The sequence below is a fragment of the Bos taurus genome, chromosome 21 (genome assembly GCF_002263795.3).
Source record: "Bos taurus isolate L1 Dominette 01449 registration number 42190680 breed Hereford chromosome 21, ARS-UCD2.0, whole genome shotgun sequence".
In the NCBI taxonomy this organism is placed as follows: Eukaryota; Metazoa; Chordata; class Mammalia; order Artiodactyla; family Bovidae; genus Bos; species Bos taurus.
Genome location: NC_037348.1, coordinates 6,132,240 through 6,156,045, shown reverse-complemented (window position 1 = coordinate 6,156,045; position 23,806 = coordinate 6,132,240). Strand labels below are relative to the sequence as shown.

At 38.1% G+C, this 23,806-nt stretch overlaps 1 protein-coding gene across 2 annotated transcripts in view; it reads right to left on the bottom strand.

Moving 5' to 3' along the window:
- The window catches only part of CERS3 (ceramide synthase 3), a 170,185-nt gene that overhangs the window by 83,087 nt on the left and 63,292 nt on the right, over positions 1-23,806 (bottom strand). For both annotated transcript variants that reach the window (XM_059879159.1, NM_001099389.1), the window contains 3 exon segments: positions 17,854-17,911; positions 17,119-17,169; positions 10,182-10,274 (listed from right to left, as the gene is read on the bottom strand). In XM_059879159.1, the coding sequence (XP_059735142.1) occupies positions 10,182-10,274; positions 17,119-17,169; positions 17,854-17,911 (202 nt within the window).

Sequence of the window (23,806 nt, the reverse complement as noted above, 5' to 3'; positions counted from 1 at the left end):
TGATGTATGCCAGAACATGAATGAACTTTGAAAACATCATGCTAAGGGAAAGAAGCCAGATATTAGGTTGGTGCAAATGTAATTGAGGTTTTTGTGAATTTTATTTATTTATTTATTTTTTATTTTATTTTATTTTTAAAATTTACATAATTGAATTAGTTTTGCCAAATATCAAAATGAATCTGCCACAGGCATACATGTGTTCCCCATCCTGAACCCTCCTCCCTCCTCCCTCCCCACACCATCCCTCTGGGTCGTCCCAGTGCACCAGCCCCAAGCATCCAGTATCGCGCATCGAACCTGGACTGGCAACTCGTTTCTTACATGATATTCTACATGTTTCAATGTCACTCTCCCAAACCTTCCCACCCTCTCCCTCTCCCACAGAGTCCATAAGACTGTTCTATACATCAGTGTCTCTTTTGCTGTCTCATACACCAGGTTATTGTTACCATCTTTCTAAATTCCATATATATGCGTTAGTATACTGTATTTATGTTTTTCCTTCTGGCTTACTTCACTCTGTATAATAGGCTCCAGTTTCATCCACCTCATTAGAACTGATTCAAATGTATTCTTTTTAATGGCTGAGTAATACTCCATTGTGTATATGTACCATGGCTTTCTTATCCATTCATCTGCTGATGGACATCTAGGTTGCTTCCATGTCCTGGCTATTATAAACAGTGCTGCGATGAACATTGGGGTACACGTGTCTCTTTCCCTTCTGGTTTCCTCAGTGTGTATGCCCAGAAGTGGGATTGCTGGATCATAAGGCAGTTCTATTTCCAGTTTTTTAAGGAATCTCCACACTGTTCTCCATAGTGGCTATACTACTTTGCATTCCCACCAACAGTGTAAGAGGGTTCCCTTTTCTCCACACCCTCTCCAGCATTTATTATTTGTAGACTTTTGGATCGCAGCCATTCTGACTGGTGTGAAATGGTACCTCATAGTGGTTTTGATTTGCATTTCTCTGATAATGAGTGATATTGAGCATCCTTTCATGTGTTTGTTAGCCATCTGTATGTCTTCTTTGGAGAAATGTCTATTTAGTTCTTTGGCCCATTTTTTGATTGGGTCATTTATTTTTCTGGAGTTGAGCTGTAGGAGTTGCTTGTATATTCTTGAGATTAGTTGTTTGTCAGTTGCTTCATTTGCTATTATTTTCTCCCATTCTGAAGGCTGTCTTTTCACCTTGCTAATAGTTTCCTTTGATGTGCAGAAGCTTTTAAGGTTAATTAGGTCCCATTTGTTTATTTTTGATTTTATTTCCAATATTCTGGGAGGTGGGTCATAGAGGATCCTGCTGTGATGTATGTCAGAGAGTGTTTTGCCTATGTTCTCGTCTAGGAGTTTTATAGTTTCTGGTCTTACGTTTAGATCTTTAATCCATTTTGAGTTTATTTTTGTGTATGGTGTTAGAAAGTGGTCTAGTTTCATTCTTTTACAAGTGGTTGACCAGATTTCCCAGCACCACTTGTTAAAGAGATTGTCTTTAATCCATTGTATATTCTTGCCTCCTTTGTCAAAGATAAGGTGTCCATATGTGCGTGGATTTATCTCTGGGCTTTCTATTTTATTCCATTGATCTATATTTCTGTCTTTGTGCCAGTACCATACTGTCTTAATAACTGTGGCTTTGTAGTAGAGCCTGAAGTCAGGTAGGTTGATTCCTCCAGTTCCATTCTTCTTTCTCAAGATCGCTTTGGCTATTCGAGGTTTTTTGTTTTTCCATACAAATTGTGAAATTATTTGTTCTAGCTCTGTGAAGAATACTGTTGGTAGCTTGATAGGGATTGCGTTGAATCTATAAATTGCTTTGGGTAGTATACTCATTTTCACTATGTTGATTCTTCCAATCCATGAACATGGTATATTTCTCCATCTATTAGTGTCCTCTTTGATTTCTTTCACCAGTGTTTTATTGTTTTCTATATAGAGGTCTTTAGTTTCTTTAGGTAGATATATTCCTAAGTATTTGATTCTTTCCATTGCAATGGTGAATGGAATTGTTTCCTTAATTTCTCTCTCTGTTTTCTCATTATTAGTGTATAGGAATGCAAGGGATTTCTGTGGGTTGATTTTATATCCTGCAACTTTACTATAGTCATTGATTATTTCTAGTAATTTTCTGGTGGAATCTTTAGGGTTTTCTATGTAGAGGATCATGTCATCTGCAAATAGTGAGAGTTTTACTTCTTCTTTTCCAATTTGAATTCCTTTTATTTCTTTTTCTTCTCTGATTGCTGTGGCCAAAACTTCCAAAACTATGTTGAATAGTAATGGTGAAAGTGGGCACCCTTGTCTTGTTCCTGACTTTAGAGGAAATGCTTTCAATTTTTCACCATTGAGGATAATGTTTGCTGTGGGTTTGTCATATATAGCTTTTATTATGTTGAGGTATGTTCCTTCTATTCCTGCTTTCTGGAGGGTTTTTATCATAAATGGATGTTGAATTTTGTCAAAGGCTTTCTCTGCATCTATTGAGATAATCATATGGTTTTTATTTTTCAATTTGTTAATGTGGTGTATTACATTGATTGATTTGCGGATATTGAAGAATCCTTGCATCCCTGGGATAAAGCCCACTTGATCATGGTGTATGATCTTTTTAATGTGTTGTTGGATTCTGATTGCTAGAATTTTGTTAAGGATTTTTGCATCTATGTTCATCAGTGATATTGGCCTGTAGTTTTCTTTTTTTGTGGCATCTTTGTCAGGTTTTGGTATTAGGGTGATGGTGGCCTCATAGAATGAGTTTGGAAGTTTACCTTCCTCTGCAATTTTCTGGAAGAGTTTGAGCAGGATAGGTGTCAGCTCTTCTCTAAATTTTTGGTAGAATTCAGCTGTGAAGCCATCTGGACCGGGGCTTTTGTTTGCTGGAAGATTTTTGATTACAGTTTCAATTTCCATGCTTGTGATGGGTCTGTTAAGATTTTCTATTTCTTCCTGGTCGAGTTTTGGAAAGTTGTACTTTTGTAAGAATTTGTCCATTTCTTCCACGTTGTCCATTTTATTGGCATATAATTGTTGATAGTAGTCTCTTATGATCCTTTGTATTTCTGTGTTGTCTGTTGTGATCTCTCCATTTTCGTTTCTAATTTTGTTGATTTGATTTTTCTCCCTTTGTTTCTTGATGAGTCTGGCTAATGGTTTGTCTATTTTATTTATCCTTTCAAAGAACCAGCTTTTGGTTTTGTTGATTTTTGCTATGGTCTCTTTTGTTTCTTTTGCATTTATTTCTGCTCTAATTTTTAAGATTTCTTTCCTTCTACTCACCCTGGGGTTCTTCATTTCTTCCTTTTCTAGTTGCTTTAGGTGTACAGTTAGGTTATTTATTTTACTTTTTTCTTGTTTCTTGAGGTGTACCTGTATTGCTATGAACTTTCCCCTTAGGACTGCTTTTACCGTGTCCCACAGGTTTTGGGTTGTTGTGTTTTCATTTTCATTCGTTTCTATGCAAATTTTGATTTCTTTTTTGATTTCTTCTGTGATTTGTTGGTTATTCAGCAGCGTGTTGTTCAGCCTCCATATGTTGGAATTTTTAATAGTTTTTCTCCTGTAATTGAGATCTAATCTTACTGCATTGTGGTCAGAAAAAATGCTTGGGATGATTTCTATTTTTTTGAATTTACCAAGGCTAGCTTTATGGCCCAGGATGTGATCTATCCTGGAGAAGGTTCCATGTGCACTTGAGAAAAAGGTGAAATTCATTGTTTTGGGATGAAATATCCTATAGATATCAATTAGGTCTAACTGGTCTATTGTATTGTTTAAAGTTTGTGTTTCCTTGCTAATTTTCTGTTTAGTTGATCTATCCATAGGTGTAAGTGGGGTATTAAAGTCTCCCACTATTATTGTGTTATTGTTAATTTCTCCTTTCATACTTGTTAGCATTTGTCTTACATACTGCGGTGCTCCCGTGTTGGGTGCATATATATTTATAATTGTTATATCTTCTTCTTGGATTGATCCTTTGATCATTATGTAGTGACCTTCTTTGTCTCTTTTCACAGCCTTTGTTTTAAAGTCTATTTTATCTGATATGAGTATTGCTACTCCTGCTTTCTTTTGGTCCCTATTTGCATGGAAAATCTTTTTCCAGCCCTTCACTTTCAGTCTGTATGTGTCCTCTGTTTTGAGGTGGGTCTCTTGTAGACAACATATGTAGGGGTCTTGTTTTTGTATCCATTCAGCCAGTCTTTGTCTTTTGGTTGGGGCATTCAACCCATTTACGTTTAAGGTAATTACTGATAAGTATGATCCCGTTGCCATTTACTTTATTGTTTTGGGTTCGAGTTTATACACTGTTTTTGTGTTTCCTGTCTAGAGAATATCCTTTAGTATTTGTTGGAGAGCTGGTTTGGTGGTGCAGAATTCTCTCAGCTTTTGCTTGTCTGAAAAGCTTTTGATTTCTCCTTCATACTTGAATGAGATCCTTGCTGGGTACAATAATCTGGGCTGTAGGTTATTTTCTTTCATCATTTTAAGTATGTCTTGCCATTCCCTCCTGGCTTGAAGAGTTTCTATTGAGAGATCAGCTGTTATCCTTATGGGAATTCCCTTGTGTGTTATTTGTTGTTTTTCCCTTGCTGCTTTTAATATTTGTTCTTTGTGTTTGATCTTTGTTAATTTGATTAATATGTGTCTTGGGGTGTTTCTCCTTGGGTTTATCCTGTTTGGGACTCTCTGGGTTTCTTGGACTTGGGTGATTATTTCCTTCCCCATTTTAGGGAAGTTTTCCACTATTATCTCCTCAAGTATTTTCTCATGGTCTTTCTTTTTGTCTTCTTCTTCTGGAACCCCTATTATTCGAATGTTGTAGCGTTTAATATTGTCCTGGAGGTCTCTGAGATTGTCCTCATTTCTTTTAATTCGTTTTTCTTTTATCCTCTCTGATTCATTTATTTCTACCATTCTATCTTCTAATTCACTAATCCTATCTTTTGCCTCTGTTATTCTACTATTTGTTGCCTCCAGAGTGTTTTTAATTTCATTTATTGCATTATTCATTATATATTGACTCTTTTTTATTTCTTCTAGGTCCTTGTTAAACCTTTCTTGCATCTTCTCAATCCTTGTCTCCAGGCTATTTATCTGTGATTCCATTTTAGTTTCAAGATTTTGGATCAATTTCACTATCATTATTCGGAATTCTTTATCCGGTAGATTCCCTATCTCTTCCTCTTTTGTTTGGTTTGGTGGGCATTTATTCTGTTCCTTTATCTGCTGAGTATTCCTCTGTCTCTTCATCTTGTTTAAATTGCTGAGTTTGGGGTGTCCTTTCTGTATTCTGGCAGTTTGTGGAGTTCTCTTTATTGTGGCGTTTCCTCGCTGTGCGTGGGTTTGTACAGGTGGCTTGTTGAGGTTTCCTGGTTAGGGAAGCTTGTGTCGGTGTTCTGGTGGGTGGAGCTGTATTTCTTCTCTCTCCTTTCGAAGAGTTGGGTTGCTTTTCTGGGTGCCTGATGTCCTCTGCCGGCATTCAGAAGTTGTTTTGTGGAATTTACTCGACGTTTAAATGCTCTTTTGATGAATTTGTGGGGGAGAAAGTGTTCTCCCCGTCCTACTCCTCTGCCATCTTGGCTCCTCCCCCCCCCCCCCGGTTTTTGTGAATTTTAAATCATTATAACTAGGCTCAAACACATCTTTATTAATCAAAATAGGAACCATTACAATCAACACATTTTTGCCAGTGAAAAATAAGTTTGTTTATTCTTGTAGCATAAAAATCCGTGCTTCAATTCGTCAAACTCTTGGAAAGCATTTCCTGCCTCCTGCTGGTTGCAGAAGCATTTTGCCTGCAAAAAGTTGTTGAGATGCTTGAAGATGTGTTAGTCAGTTGGCGAGAGGTCAGGAGAATACCATGGATGAGGCAAAACTTCATAACCAAATTTGTTAATCTTTAGAAGCATTGGTTGTGCGACATTCAGTTTGGCCTTGTCATGGAGAAGTATTGGCCCCTTTCTGTTGACCAATGTCAGATACAGTCATTGCAGTTTTCGATGCATCTCATTAGGTTGCTGAGCATACTTCTCAGATGTAATAGTTTTGTTCAGATTCAGAAAGCTGTAGATCGGACAGGCAGCAGACCACCAAACAGTGACCATAACTTCTTTTGGTGCAAGTTTGGCTTTGGGAAGTGATCTGGGGCTTCTTCTCAGTCCAACCACTGAGCCTGTCACTTCTGGTTGTCATATAAAATCCACTTTTTATAACTTGTCACAAACTGATCAATAAATGGTTCACTGTTGTTGTGTAGAATAAGAGAAGATGACACTTGAAAACAATGATTAAAAAAAATATTTTTCAGTCAGTTCATGAGGCACCCACTTATCAAGCTTTTTCACCTTTCCAATTTGTCTCAAATGCCAGAAGACCACAGAGTGGTTGACACTGAGTTTTCTGGCAACTTCTCAAGTAGTTGTAAGAGGATCACCTTCAATGACTGCTTTCAGTTGGTCTTTGTCACATTCTGATGGCCGGCCACTGCGCTCATGTGCAAGGCTCTCGTCTCCTTTGCAAAACTTCTTTAACCACTGCTGCACTGAAGGTTTGTCAGCAGTTTCCTGGGCCACATGTGTCATTGATGTTGCGAGCTGTCTTTGCTGCTTTACGACTCATTTTGAACTTGAATAAGAAAAATGCTCAAATTTGCTTTTTGCCTAACATCCCTAGTCTAAAATATAAAATAAACAGCAAGTAATAAGTCATTAGCAAAAAAAATAGAGTGAGTAATGTGCATTAAAATGATGTATAATATTATCACAATTTATTTAAGAATGTATTCCAATATCAAATGGGAAAGTTCAACAATGCAAAACCACAATTTCTTTTGCATCAACCTAATACAAAAAAAAATATATTGTATGACTACATTTATATAAAATATCCGAAAGAGGCAAATGCATAGACACAAAAAATAGGTTAGCACCTGCCTGGGTCTGTACAGGTTAGAAGAAATGGGGAGCAACCGCTCAAGGGTACAGAATTTCTATCTGAGCTGATGGAAATAGAATTGACTGTAGTGATGATTGCAGAATCCTGTGAATATACTATAAAAACCATTGTATTATGTATTTAGACAGAAGAGTTGTACGGTATGTGCATATCTTCATTAAAATGTTTTTCAGTTCAGTAGCTCAGTCATGTCTGACTCTTTGTGACACCATGAACTGCAGCACACCAGGCTTCTCTATTCATTACCAACTCCCGGAGCTTGCACAAACTCATTTCTGTCGAGTTGGTGATGCCATCCAACCATCTCATCCTCTGTCGTTCCCTTCTGCTCTCGCCTTCAATCTTTCCTGGCATCAGGGTCTTTTCCAATAAGTCAGTTCTTTGCATCAGGTGGTCAAAGTATTGGAGTTTCAGCTTCAGCATCAGTCTTTCCAATGAATATTCAGGACTGATTTCCTTTAGGATTGACTAGTTTGATCTCCATACAGTCCAAGAGACTCTCAAGAGTCTTCAACACCACAGTTCAAAAGCATCAATTCTTTGGCGCTCAGCTTTCTTTATAGAAAGAAAGCTCACATCCATACATGCCTACTGGAAAGAGCATAGCTTTGACTATACAGGACCTTTGTCAGCAAAGTAATGTTTCTGCTCTTTAATATGCTGCTTTAATAGGTTGATCATAGCTTTTCTTGCAAGGAGCAAGTATCTTTTAATTTCATGGATGCACTCACCATCTGCAGTGATTTTGGAGCCCAAGAAAATAAAGTCTGTCACTGTTTTCATCATTTCCCCATCTATTTGCAATGAAGTGATGCGACCAGATGTCATGATCTTAATTTTTTTGAATGTTGAGTTTTATGCAAGCTTTTTCAGTCTCCTTTTTCACTTTCATCAAGAGGCTCTTTAGTTCCTCTTCACTTTCTGCCTTTAGAGTTGTATCATCTATATGTCTGAGGTTACTGACATTTCTCCCGGCAATCTTGATTCCAGCTTGTGCTTCATCCAGCCTGACATTTCACGTGATGTACTCTGCACAGAAGTTAAATAAGCAGGGTGACAATATACAGCCTTGACGTATTCCTTTTCTGATTACGAACCAATCTGTTGTTCCATGTCTGTTTCTAACTGTTGCTTGACCTACATACAGATTTCTCAGGAAGCAGGTAAGGCAGTCTGGTATTCCTATCTCTTCAAGAATTTTCCATAGTTTGTTATGATCCACATAGTCAAAGGCTTTGGCATAGTTAATAAAGCAGAAGTAGATGTTTTTCTGGAACTCTCTTGCTTTTTTGATGATCCATGGATGTTGGCAATTTGATCTCTGGTTCCTCTGCCTTTTCTAAAACCAGCTTGGACATCTGGAAGTTCCTGGTTCACATATTGCTGAAGCCTGGCTTGGAGAATTTTGAGCATTACTTTGCTAGCATGTAAAATGAGTGCAATCGTGTGATAGTTGGAACATTCTTTGGCATTGCCTTTCTTTGGGATTGGAATGAAACCTGACCTTTTCCAGTCCTGTAGCCACTGCTGAGTTTTCCAAATTTGCTGGCATACTGAGTGCAGCACTTTCACAACATCATCTTTTAGGATTTGAAATAGTTCGACCGGAATTTCATCACCTCCACTAGCTTTGTTGGTGGTAATGCTTCCTAAAGCCCACTTGACTTTGCATTTAAAAAAATTTTTTTTAATGTTTTTAAAAAAACATAAAATTTCAGTTTCCTTGTAGCCAAAGTAAAAAAAATAAAATAAAATAACAATACCAGCCTAATTTATTGAGTACTTTCTATATACCAGAAAGTGATTTAAATGGATTAACTTGTTTAATCCTCACAACAACTGGAGGAGATAGAAACTATTTTTAACTCTATATATGAGGAGATTAAGTTTAGTGAATATAATCAACTAGCTTGAAATGTTAATGAGTGGTGAAAACGGGATCTACACTTAGACAGTGTGACTTCAGAGCCTGTGCTTTACCCAATTCTTAAGTTTTTTGTCTCTGAAAGTATGTATTTTTAAATATATGATGTATACCTACATTTAATTTTTTGAAAGGTGCTATAAACCTGTACATAATAAAGAGAAAGCGACTATTGAAAAAAATCAAAGGCTCAAAAGTGGGAAAAGGATGATTATGGGGTCATCCTATCTGAGTCTGTCTATTAATACCTTCTAAATAATGATTATTTTCAATTCTATCCCTTGAGAAAATGCCTCAATTAAAATTTGATATATTCATAGCCTAAACTAAGTTAATAATAATTAAACTATAGTGATCAAGTTTTCTCGAAAAGGAAATCATTTCAATCAGAGTTTCCACACTATGTTCTCATGGTTTATTCTGTAAGTTTCTTTTTAGATCTTCAGTTGAGCAGATGACTGTGCCCCTTAGTGGTAGATAATGTACACCATCATTTAAACATCATTTAGTCAAGCCAGCTTAGTTTTAGCTCCTTAATACGAATTCCACCGAATTTTATTTATCATACGAATTTTGCTACAAATTGATGTTTTATATAGAGCATAAAATATAAAGTACACGCCAAGAGTATCTGTCATTTGCCCTGTACTGCTAGTGTACACGAGGAAATCTGTGCCTGCACTGAGAGTCTAATATGATTTTCTGTACCAGCAAACAGGAATCAGTAGCAACCAAACAGTTCCTAAAAATACCTTACTTTGTGACCTCAGAGGATGCATTTAGCATGCCTGTGACTCAGTTTCCCTGCAAATAAAGCAAAGCTAATAGTGCCTGAAGCAGTATTTCCTAACAAGAATCTTGGATAAATTAAAGCAAAAAAAAAATGTTTTCAAAGTCACTGAATACATGAAAGAATAAAGTAGTCTGTAATCAACTAAAAGATACAGTTCTAGAGTTAAAACTACCAGCACTTTTCGTCTTTGCACCGCAGAACACTACATTCCCAAACCAAGAGAAAGGAACAGACATCGTAAAGGAGAGTCCTTTTCTCGTGGAACAAGAGTGGAACTTCAAAGTTAAAGTTTTTATAATATTTCACTACAAATACTGATCAAGTCACAAAATAACAAGCATATTTGCACTATTCTATGTGCTATAAAAGTAAAAAAAAAAAACAAAAACTTATCAACTAAAACTAAGAACACAAAAAATATAATTTAAAGATTAGGATTTGGGGAAGGGGGATGAACATTTTTGAAAAAAATGGATAAAGCAGCTTTGTAAATAAGACACTTACCTTTCTCTTGATATCAGAGCCAAGGCTAAATAAGAGAGACCAATAAAAACTCATCTCCAAAATGTAGTACCAGTACTGGGATGGCAGCAAGGGCTGAGGAAAACAAGAGTATTCACTACTTTAATGCCACCATATAAACAACTCATTTTAAGGATTAAAAATATTGTTTATACCTATTTGGCTATACAGTCCATGGAATTCTCCAGGCCAGAAAGCTGGAGTGGTTAGCCTTTCCCTTCTCCAGGGGATCTTCCCAACCCAGGGATCAAACCCAATTCTCCCACACTGCAGGGGGATTCTCAGCTGGATTCTGATACCAGCTGAGCCACCAGGGAAGCTTATATACCACAAATTCCTCTCAAATAATAATGTTTTACATTTCAACTTCTGAAAAGGAATTAGAGACAATATTTTGAGGCATTTTCTTTCTAAAAAGGGAGACAAGAATTCCAAAATCAAGTTAAATATTTTGTTTAAAATTTAATAAAACTACCACAGGTGTAACTGCATTCTTTTAGTTGATTGAGAGTTAAATTAGATGGAAAAGTTGTTTTGCTGGCTCAACAAAATATCTTGTTTTATGTTTATTGAGTACTACTCAAATCTGATGTCCTAACCTCTTTTCTGGTGACAAGCTGGTGACCCAAATTGGCCCATTCTCAAATGGGACAGTAGTAAAATATATATAATTATTTAGGTAGTCTAAAAAGGTCTCCTAAAAAACAGAATGAAATTCCTACAGCTAGAGTTTTCTTTAAAGTAAGGGGTGGTGTGCTTCTTTTAGATAAGCTGAGACATTATATTACTTGGTGTGATGGGTTGTAACATTAATGCCCTCAATGAATCTCACCTCATATTCATGTCCTGGTACAGTCACCTCCAATATGACCAAGAATTTGAATTCTGGGCATTGGTCAAGGTGATATAGCAAATATGATGCAATCAGAGACCTCATAAGTACCAAGTAAGAAACCTGAGGCTAAAGCCTTTGACTGTGTGGATCATAACAACTGCAGAAAGCTGTTAAAGAGATGGGAATGCCAGACCATCTTACCTGTCTCCTGAGAAACCTGTATGCAGGTCAAGAAGAAACAGTTAGAACCCTGTATGGAACAACTGATTGGTTCAAGATTTAGAAAGGAGTACCACAGGGATGTCTGTTGTCACCCCGTTTGCTTAACCTATATGCTGAGCCCATCATGAGAAATGCCAGGTTGGATGAGTTACAAGTTGGAATTAGGTAGGTGGGAGAAACATCAACAATTTCAGACATGTGGATGATACCACTCTAATGGCAAAAAGTGAAGAGAAATTAAAGAGCCTCTTGATGAGGGTGAAGGAGGAGAGTGAAAGAACCAGCTTAAAACTAAATATTAAAAAAACGAAGATCATGGCATCCGGCCCAATTACTTCATGGCAAATAGAAGGGGAAAAGGTGGAAATAGTGACAGATTTCCTCTTCTTGGGCTCTAAAATCACTGAGAATGGTGACTACAGCCATGAAAACAGAAGACAGTTGCTTCTTGGCAGGAAAGTTATGAGAAACCTAGACAGTGTGTTGAAAAGCAGAGACATTATTCTGCTGTCAAAAGTCCACGTGGTCAATGCTATGGTCTTCCCAGTGGTCATATATGGTTTTGAGAACTTGACCATACAGAAGACAGAGTGCCAAAGAATTGATGCCTTTGAACTCTAGTGCTAGAGAAGACTCCTGAAAATCCCTTGAACAGCAAGGAGACCAAACCAGTCAATCTTAAGGGAAATCAACCCTGAATATTCATTGGAAGGACTGATGCTGAAGCATCCAGTATTTTTGTCATCTGGTACAAACAGTCAACTCATTGGAAAAGACCCTGTTGCTGGGAAAGACTGAGGGCAGAAGGAGAAGAGGGTGTCCGAGGATGAGATGGCTGGATGGCATCACCAATGCAGTGGACATGAACTTGGGCAAACTTTGGGAGATGGTGAGGGACAGGGAGACCTGGTGTGCTGCAGTGCAAGGGGTCTCAAAACATCAGACACGACTGGGCAACTGAACAACAAGAAACCTGAGCTACCCTATCGGAGGCCACAAAGTAGAGAATCAAGATGTCCACTGACAAAAATACAAATGAGGGCACATGAGCTATCCCCTAACCAGCCTGTGAACTAACTGAAAATACATTAATGAATTCAGTTAACACCACATGGAAAAGAACTGCTTGGCTGTGCCTAGCCCAAATTGCTAATCCATATCATAAGCAAATAAGTGGTTGTTGTTTTTAAGGTACTAAGTTTTGGTGATGATTTATTATGCATCAGCATAAACTGACACACCTGAGAGGTGAAGAGTAAGGCTAATACATTAAATGGAATAGATTTCTGATCAACTCATCATCCTTGATAAGGCCATAAAAGAAAGAACTTCTGCTTTCTTCTATGACAAACAAGTCTGTATGAGACTAACCCTCCTAGTGAGAACTACTTTAAAAATATGGAAAAGTACAGTTAATATCTGTTTGAAGGTAACAGGGAACAACCAAAGCATCTTGAAGCATCCCATGGAGCCAAGATTTCAAAGAGAAGAAAAATGCATTAAATGGAATCTTTTATTTCTACTGCATCCTTAATTCAAGAAATACTACAGACCCTACACAGGATAATTTCAAAGAAAACCACACTTATGTATAGCATAAAGTCCGTGTTTGCTGATTTACAAGCATTATAGAGCCCAGAGACTCTATACACTCTATATTCTCTGAGGTATAAACATTCCTTTATCTTAAAAATATAGTGAAGAGAAAATATCTAGATATTCAAACACAATGTTATTTCAAACATAGAAAATGTGCAACTGAAACAAATGAAAGAGAGTTTCTAGAAAACACCAGCTCAGATTCCTAAGCAGAAGTTAAGTAGGACTTTTGGTAATCTCACAGTGCAATGAAGCAAACTGATGTTCAGGGCCAGCCAAGGAAAAGGAGTCCTTGTAAATACTATAAGCTTTTATTTAAAACCACTGTAAGAGAATGCCCTAGAAATACAGATGAGTTATAAATATATCTGCCCTTACAAAGACTGGAATTCACATAAAATCACTTCAAAACATATAAAACTTAAGATGATCTGTCTCAACTCTAACTGCTTTACAGAAGCAAAAATAAGTCCACTCAGGAGGTAGATAATATCATTCCTAAGTATAATTTTTCATATGCAGTGTCTATCATTCAACCAAAAGTTATCAAGCAAAAGGAAACAGGGATAAGAAAGAAAACAGGTGATCAAGGTATTGGATTTATCAGGCTATGACTTTCAAATGACTTTTAAAATTAACTAGGTTTTTAAGGTTATTTTTAAAAATTAGTGAGAATTTTTATAAGAGAACTGGAATCCATGGAAAAGAATTAAGTGAAAAGTTGAGAACTGAAAAATACCATAATTAAAATTGAGAACTCAAAGGATGTGCTTCAGAGTAGATTAGACACTGCTGAAAAATGTACTAGTGATCTGGAGGATATGAAGTAGAAAATATCCAGAGCTGTGAAGTGTCTGAGATTTTACCCTACTTGCAAGTTATCTTGCCACAGTTCCATGAATGCTGGTAGGATATATGAGACTCCTGGGTCAGAGATAAAGGATAGTTTACTGTTCACAGTACTACAGTTGCCAGAATAACAATATTTGGGCCAGATCTCCCATTCCAATTCCCACGGCTAAACAAAAGGGTCAGTTCATGCAAAGATGAGCACAACAAAGGACAGAAATGGTATGGACCCAACAGAAGGAGAAGATATTAAGAAGAGGTGGTAAGAATACACAAAACTACACAAAAAAGATCTTCAAAACTCAGATAACAACGATGGTGTGATCACTCACCTAGAGTCAGACATCCTAGAATGCTAAGTCAAGTGGGCCTCAGGAAACATCACTACGAACAAAGCTACTGGAAATGATGGAATTCCAGTTGAGCTATTTCAAATCCTAAAAGATGATGCTGTGAAAGTGCTGCACTCAATATGCCAGCAAATTTGGAAAACTCAGCAGTGGCCACAGGACTGGAAAAGGTCAGGTTTCATTCCAATCCCAAAGAAAGGCAATGCCAAAGAATGTTCTAACTACTGTACAATTGTACTCTCTGACACACTATCAAAATAATATTAAAAACTCTCCAAGCCAGGCTTCAACTGTACATGAACTGAGAACTTTCAGATGTTCAAGTTGCATTTAGAAAAGGGAGAGGAGCCAGAGATCAAATTGCCAACACCAATTGGATCATCAAAAAAGCAAGAGCGTTCCAGAAAAACATCTACTGCTTTATTGACTATGCCAAAGCCTTTGACTGTGTGGATCACAATAAACTGGAAAATTCTTGAAGAGATGGGAATACCAGACCACCTGACCTACCTCTTGAGAAACCTGTATGCAGGTCAAGAAGCAACAGTTAGAACTGGACATGGAATAAGACTGGTTCCAAATTGGGAAAGGAGTATATCATCAAGCTGTATATTGTCACCCTGCTTATTTAACTTAAATGCATAGTACATCATGTGAAATGTCAGGCTGGATGAAGTACAGCTGGAATCAAGATTGCCAGGAGAAATATCAATAACCTCATGTATGCAGATGACACCACCCATATGGCAGAAAGTGAAGAGGAACTAAAGAGCCCCTTGATGAAAGTGAAAGAGGAGAGTCAAAAAGTTGGCTTAAAGCTCAACATTCAGAAAACTAAGATCATGGCATCCAGTCCAATCATTTCATGGCAAATAAATGGGGAAACAATGGAAACAGTGACAGACTATCTTGGGGGCTCCAAAATCACTGGAGATGGCGACTGCAGCCATGAAATTAAAAGATGCTTGCTACTTGGAAGAAAAGCTATGATCAACCTAGACAGCATATTAAAAAACAGAGACATTACTTTCCCAACAAAGGTCCGTCTAGTCAAAGCTATGCTTTTTCCAGTAGTCATGTATGGATGTTGAGAGTTGGACTATAAAGAAAGCTGAGTGCCGAAGAATTGATGCTTTTGAACTGTAGTGTTGAATAAGACTCTTGATAGTCCTTGGACTGCAAGGAGATCCAACTAGTCTATCCTAAAGGAAATCAGTCCTGTATATTCACTGGAAGGACTGATGCTGAAGCTAAAGCTCCAATACTTTGGCCACCTGATGTGAAGAACTGACTCGCTAGAAAAGACCCTGATGCTGGGAAAGATTGAAAGCGGGAGGAGAAGGGGACAACAGAGGATGAGATGGTTGGATGGCATCACTGACTTGATGGACATGAATTTGAGTAAGCCCCGGGAGTTGGTGATAGACAGGGAGGCCTGGCGTGCTGCAGTCCATGAGGTCCAAAGAGTTGGACACAACTGAGTAACTGAACTGAACTGACATTTGCACATGCAGTGGGTTTTGTTACCAGAGAGGAACCCTGAAATAGGGAACCTTAATCTTCCATAATGGACAATAACATGTATATCTATTGTTCCAGAGGAGAGACTGCCTCCATCTTCCAAGCTTGTTTGGCATACAAACATCCTTCAAAAGACAATACAGAACAAAAGTCAGCCTATGTTTCACTTCATATGACATGCAGAAATGCAAGAGATCTGTGGAGAACTGTGTTCCTATAGACTGAAGCAGTGAGTTAGAGGATAGAAAATATGAGAAAAAGCATGTAAGAGATTTGGGACCTAGTGTAAAAGTCTAGCATATTAGCTCACTTGTAAACTGAAATTCCAGAAAGAGAGGAGAGAGAAAAAAGAACAGAAGCAACAGCTAAGAATTTTTCAAAATGGATTTAAGACATTAAGCTACATATTCAAGAATTACTATGGACAATAAGCAGGATAAATTCAAAGACGACGACATTTATGCCTATCACAATCATACAGCTGAAAGACAAATACAAAATGTTTAAAACAGAGGAATAAAAAGACATCATTCAAAGAAGCAAAAATAAAATGGACAACTGAATTAAAGAAACTGAGGGGATCCAGAAGACAATGGAATGACATTTTTAAAGTGCTCAAAGAAAATAACTAGTAACCCAGAATTCTATGCCCAGCAAAACTCCTTTTAAAAAATAGGGTAAAATGATGACATTTCCAGACAAGCAAACCAAAGGGGCTTCTTCAGCCATAAGGATAATAATGCCAGTTCAAAGTGTGGAAATGCAAGATGCCAAATAATATCAAGGAAAGGGCAAGTTGACATTTACAAATCAATTATAGTAGTGACTTGTAGGCTTTTAAATATTTGAAGGAGGAGACAAGCATAGTCTGATGACCTTTCACTGACTGGAAAGAGGTAAGAGCATTAATTTGTATCAGACTCTAAGAATTGAAGAATGCAAAAGGTAATCTCTTGAAAAACTACTGAAAATGAATGTGTGCATGCATGCTAAGTCACTTCAGTCGTGTCTGACTCTTTCAGACTCTATGGACTGTAGTCTGCCAGGCTCCTCTATCCATGGTAAGAATGGTCCAGGCAAGAATATTGGAGTAGGTTGCCATGCCCTCCTCCAGGGGAATCATCCTAACCCAGGGACTGAACCCATGTCTCTTATCTCCTTCACTGACAGGCAGGTTCTTTACCACTAGTGCCTGTATAACTGAAAAGCTAATATTAGGGAAGAAATAGAGTAATAATTTTAAAAACTTCACTGTCCTATAAAAAAAGTAATAAGAGAGTACCAAAAAAGGAAATGAATCCAGTGATACAAGTAGAAAATAAATAGTAAGATGGTAAATTTAAATTCAAATACATAATTACATTAACCATAAACAGTAAAGGAATGAGACAAGTGATGGCTAAATAACGAATAAGAATGAGTAAGCTCCAGTGGACAAAGTGCCAAGGACTGCATGAAAGTGGACACAGAGCAGGAAGGGACTCAGACCTAACTCAGGGGGCAAGCTGCTGAGGAGGGGAGGGACTACATCAGAAGGACTTACCTGTCTGGGATAGCCCTTCCAAACTTCCCACAGGTCATATACCCAAGGTTTCTGAAAAAGCAAGGAACCAAGAGAAACTGTTCAGAGTCAAAGGCTGATTTCAGCAGAAACCTAAGCCCTTCCTGATGTCTCTGATAGGGAGGAAACATGCACAGTAAGATATTTTCATCACATTCCTGCTCCCCCAGCAGTATATCCCTCCTTCCGCAGGTATTTCTACTTGTTCTTATACAATACCTCTGTGACATGCAAGAGTTCTAGTGAGTCTGGGATCGATAATAGTCCTGATTCTCAAAGGAAATTATTTATTTCAAACAAGTGCTCTTCTAATGAAATTGTTTCTGGACCAATTAGATTACTGCTTCTGTAGCAATAAAAAATCTTGAAATATTCATAGCAATAAAATATCTTAAGAGAAATCTTAAAAGAATCTTTAGAGACATCTCCAAAAGCTAGTTATCTTTTTTCTGTTAACAATTTACTATTAATTTTATATATCACTTAATGAGATAATCATTTAATAATTATTTTAACAGACAATGCAAAGGGAATATGATAAGGAGATATTTGATTTCTGATGGGCAAGTAATGAAAGTTCATAAACAAGTGATTAGAGTGAGTAGAGGATTAAAAGCTGGTTACCTTATTGAAAGTATATCTCAAGGGATTCGTAAGCAGGAATTTTTAAAATTAAAGACAAATTACAGTCAAAGATATATCAGAAAGAAAACTTACATCATAAAGAAATGCAATTCCAGCAATGGTAATAATTAGGTAAAATGTAAATCGCCAGCTGCCAAAAGAAATAAAACACTTGTTAAGGTGACTGACATCTGAGGAGAAAAACATTTTGGATAACAGTTTAGAAAGAATGCACATTCTGGAGTCAGAAAAATCTAAGTTAATATCCTGATTCTGCCACTTGTTGGATGGCTAAAAGTTCAAGTATGTCACTTAATTCAAGTAGCCTTAATTTCTTCATCCATAAGATGAAAATAACAAACTTACCTCCAAATGTAAAAATATGAAAAATTATGATATAGTGCCTGGTATGAAGTAAGCAACCAGTGTTAGCTATTGTTATTACTAATAAGCCTAGCCTAGTTCCTGACACACAATAAATGACGTTTGATAATCAATTCAGTTTAGTGCAGTCACTCAGTCATGTCTGATGCTTTGGGACCCCATGGACTGCAACACGCCAGGCCTCCCTGTCCATCACTAACTCCTGGAGTTTGCACAAACTCACATCCATTGAGTTGGTGATGCCATCTAACTATCTCATCCTCTGTTGTCCCCTTCTTCTCCTGCCTTCAATCTTTCCCGGCATCAGGGTCTTTTCAAATGAGTCAGTTCTTTGCATCAGGTGGCCAAAGTACTAGAGCTGCAGCTTCAGCATCAGTTCTTCTAATGAATATTCAGAACTGATCTTTAGGATTGACTGGTTCGTTCTCCTTGCAGTCCAAGGGGACTCTCAAGAGTCTTCTCCAACACCACAGTTCAAAAGCATTAATTCTTCGGCACTCAGCTTTCTTTATAGTCCAACTCTCACATCCATACATGACTACCGGAAAAACCATAGCTTTGACTAGATGGACCTTTGTTGGGAAAGTAATGTCTCTTTTTTTAATATGCTGTCTAGGTTGGTTGTAGTTTTCTTGCAAGAAGCAAGCGTCTCTTAATTTCATGGCTGTGGTTACCATCTGCAGTGATTTTGGAGCCCAAGAAAATAAAGTTTCTCACTGTTTCCATTGTTTTCCTGTCTATTTGCCATGAAGTGATGGGACTGGATGCCATGATCTCAATTTTTTTGAATGTTGAGTTTTAAGTCAACTTTTTGACTCTCCTCTTTCACTTTCATCAAGAAACTCTTTAGTTCTTTGCTCTCTGCCATAAGGGTGGTATCATATGCATATCTGAAGTTACTGATATTTCACCTGGCAATCTTAATTCCAGTTTGTGCTTCATCCAGCCCAACATTTTGCATGATGTACTCTGCATAGAAGTTAAATAAGAAGGGTGACAATATACAGCCTTGACGTACTCCTTTCCCAATTTGGAACCAGTCTGTTTTCCATGTCTGGTTCTAACTGTTGCTTCTTGACTTGCATACTGATTTCTCAGGAAGCAGGTCAGGTGTTCTGGTATTCCCATATCTTTAAGAATGTTGCACAGTTTGTTGTGATTCACACAGTCAAAGGCTTCGGCGTAGTCAATAAAGTAGATGTTTTTCTGAAACTCTCTTGCTTTTTGATGATCCAATGGATTTGGAAATTTGATCTCTGGTTCCTCTGCCTTTTCTAAATCCAGCTTGAACATATAGAAGTTCACGGTTCACATACTGTTGAAGCCTGGCTTGGAGAATTTTGAGCATTACTTTGCTAGCGTGTGAAATAAGTGCAATTGTGCGGTAGTTGGAACATTCTTTGGCATTGCCTTTCTTTGGGACTGGAATGAAAACTGACCTGTTTGATAATTCTGTTATCTAATTACTCACTTCATCCAAATTTAATCCCAGTGAAAAGGTTTCTATGTGGCTAGACTTTAGTCGTGTTTCTGAAAAGCACATTTTAAAAGAATATTTTTTTCTCATGTATGGAGAGGGAACTATATAGATTAAGAGACACTTAAAAGACCAATTGTAATGCACAGGTCTTATTTAGATCCTGATTCAAATAAACAAACTACAAAGAAAAGTATAAGACAATCAAGGAAATTTGAATACTGATTGAATATTTGCTGCTATTAAGTACATTTTTAAGGTATGACAATATCTAAAATGGGCTTCCCAGGTGGCATACTGGTAAAGAATATGCCTGCCAATGCAGGAGATTCAACAGATGTGGGTTTGACCTCTGGGTTGGGAAGATCAACTGGAGGAGGAAATGGCAATCCGCTCAAGTAGTCTTGCCTGGGAAATCCCATGGACAGAGGAGCCTGGTAGACTACAGTCCATGGAGTCACAAAGAGTCAGACATGACTGAGCACACACACTCACACACACAATATCTAAAACAGTTCTTATCACTTAGAGATACATACTAAAATACTTACAAATGAATCATACAATGTCTGATATTTGCTTCAAATGTGATCTTCAATAGTAACTGGAGGAAGGTGATCACAAGGTACAAACTTCTAGTTATTACTTAAATTGGTACTGTGAATGTAATGTATAACATGATGACTGTATTTACACTGCTATATGGTATATTTGAGAGTTGTTAACAAAGTAAGTTCAAAAAGTTTTCATCACAAGGAAATTCTTTCTTCTTTTTCCTTTATGTATCTATGAGACGACAGATGTTAACTAAAATGACTGTGGTAATCATTTCACAACATTTGTAAGTTAAGTCATTATACTGTACACTTTAAATTTATACAGTGCTGTATGTTAAATATATCACAATAAAATTGAAAGAAAAATATCCACATCCAAAAAATATGGTAACAGAGAGAAGTGGACGGGGGCAGAGATGACACAGGACAGCCTTGAGTTGATAATTATTAAATTTGGTGATGAATACATAGCATACAGAGCTTATTAAGCCAGTCTTCCTACTTTTTGTATATATTGTGTGTGTTTATCTGTGTGTGTGTGTGTGTGTGTGTGTGTGTGTGTATTAGTCACTTAGTCATGTCCAACTCTTTGTAAGTCCATGGACTCTAGCCAACCAGGCTCCTCTGTCCATGGGATTCTTCAGGTAAGAATACTGGAGTGTGTTCCCCTGCCCTCCTCCAGAGAATCTTCCCAACCCAGGGATCAAACCCAGGTCACCCACACTGTGGGCAGATTCTTCACCATTTGAACTACCTGGGATGTTCTGAATATGTTTACTACTTTGCTGGGCTGGATGAAGCACAAGCTGGAATCAAGATTGCTGGGAGAAATATCAATAACCTCAGATATGCAGATGACACCACCCTTATGGCAGAAAGTGAAGAGGAACTAAAGAGCCTCTTGATGAAAGTGAAAGTGGAGAGTAAAAAAGTTGGCTTAAAGCTCAACATTCAGAAAATGAAGATCATGGCATCTGGTCCCATCACTTCATGGGAAATAGATGGGGAAACAGTGGAAACAGTGGCTGACTTTATTTTGGGGGGCTCCAAAATCACTGCAGATGGTGACTGCAGCCATGAAATTAAAAGACGCTTACTCCTTGGAAGGAAAGTTATGACCAACCTAGATAGCATATTCAAAAGCAGAGACATTACTTTGCCAACAAAGGTTCATCTAGTCAAGGCTATGGTTTTTCCTATGGTCATGTATGGATGTGAGAGTTGGACTGTGAAGAAAGCTGAGCACTGAAGAATTGATGCTTTTGAGCTGTGGTGTTGGAGAGGACTCTTGAGAGTCCCTTGGACTGCAAGGAGATGCAACCAGTCCATCCTAAAGGAGATCAGTCCTGGGTGTTCATTGGAAGGACTGATGTTGAAGCTGAAACTCCAATACTCTGGCCACCTGATGAAAAGAGCTGACTCATTTGAAAAGACCCTGAAGCTGGGAAAGATTGAGGGCAGGAGGAGAAGGGGATGACAGAGGATAAGATGGTTGGGTGGTTATACTGATGCCAGTGACTTTGGAATGAGTTTGGGTAGGCTCTGGGAATTGGTGATGGACAGGGAGGCCTGGTATGATGCAGTCCATGGGAACACAAAGAGTTGGACACGAATGAGCAACTGAACTGAACTAAACTGGAGGCCATTCCTCAGTTCACACAGCCAAGCAGTGACACAGTCAAGTCAGTAACATAGGTCTTTGAACCCTGAATCCAGTAGTGTTTCCAGAAAACTGTCACTGCTTCTGAGCTACATGATGGTTTTCCTTCATTGCTTGTTTTGATTAAGGAAAAATGTAGGGTTCAATTACTCAGAAAGTTGAACCACAAAGTGAGCCAGTTGAGACTTGTTCCCACTTGTTTCATTTACCGCTGGTTCAACAAAGCCAAGTGCTTAAATGTAGAGAGCATTTCCTTGATCCTTAATTATTTTGGCCAAACAAGAAGTACAAAAATAAGATGATGAGATCTGTCAGGCCCAAAGGAAGCCATAAGTGTGGTGGCATATCTCGTATCATTTGTGTCTCAAACATGTATTGATATCTTAATCTTGTTTCAGGAACCATGCTAAGCATACTTGTGTGATGCCATATTTTCTTCTTTACAACAAGCTTATGAAGTAGCTCCTTTTGTGGGTTGTTGCTTGGTTCTCACAACGACACTAAAAGGTAGATGAGATGAAGACTAAAGAATGCTAAACTTGAGAGAGATCACATAATTCACCCAAGACTGTATAGTAAAAATCAGTATTGTTGTTCAGTCACTAAGTCATGTCCGACTCTGCAACTCCATGGACTGCAGCACGCCAGGCTTCCCTGTCCACTATCTCCCGGAGTCTGCCCAAATTCATGTCCATTGAGTCGGTGATACCCTCCAACCATCTCATCCTCTGCCTCTCGCTTCTCCTTTTGTCTTCAATCTTTCCCAGCATCAGGATCTTTTCCAATGAGTCAGCTTGCTGCATCAGATGGCCGAAGTATTAGAGCTTCAGCATCAGTCCTTCCAATGAATATTCAGGTTTGATTTCTTTTAGGATTGAATGGTTTGATCTCCTTGCAGTCCAAAGGAGTGTCGAGGGATTTCTCCAGAACCACAATTCAAAAGCATAAATTCTTTGGTGTTCAGTCTTCTTTATGGTCCAACTCTCACATCCATACATGACAGATGGAAAAAACGTAGCTTTGACTATACGGACCTTTGTTGGCAAAATAATGTCGCTGCTTTTTAATATACTGTCTAGGTTTGGCATGGCTTTCTTTCCAAGTAGCAAGCATCTTTTAATTTCATGGCTGCAGTCACCATCCATAGTGATACTGGAACCCAAGAAAATAAAATCTGTCCCAATCAGATGCAAAAGTAAAATCCAAGCTTCACATGCTCCCGGACCAGCCCTATCAGGTCTATTACACTATTTCAGGAGTTCTCAAAGTCAGGGATCTCTGACTTCAAACACTTTCACAATGATAATGAAATGTTATTTGTCTTATTTCTTACTCTCATTTCCTCGCAAGCGTCCAGTGGCATTTCCCAGAGGCTACATGTTCTGTGATGGTATCATTGCTCTGATAGCTGATGACATATGCGCTTGTGTAATCTTATATTTTAATTTCCATTTCTAGTACAGTGGACATCAATAGGTATAACTCACACAAGCAGATGCACTTTGGGATCTGTAATAGTTTTTAAGAGAAGAAAGGGGTCCTGAAACCAAAAACCTTGGGAGCTGCTCTGCTTCACTAATTGTGAAGCAATTGACTAATTGTGCTTCACTAATTTTCCTTGCTTCAGATGAACCTAAGGCAGTAAAATGTCCTTTTTTCCAGGAATGGCTGAGACAAACATAATTGTGAGGGATGAAAAAAAACCTCTTGGAAAAAAACAAATTCACTTGTTAGACAAAGATGGCAAAGCTGAAAGATGAAGGCCTGCTGAGTGAGGTCAGGGAGGAGCTGGACAGCGGGAACTTGGGCGACATGAGACAGGACAGACATGGTTCTCCATGGTGGCAGGGCAGGATGGAGAAGGCGGTGGACCTGCCCAGTGGCCAGCTGGGCAAGTGGCGGTCCACCCAGCAAGAGAGTGCCTCCCACCAGCACAAGACACACCAGGTACTTGGAAATTGTGTGTGT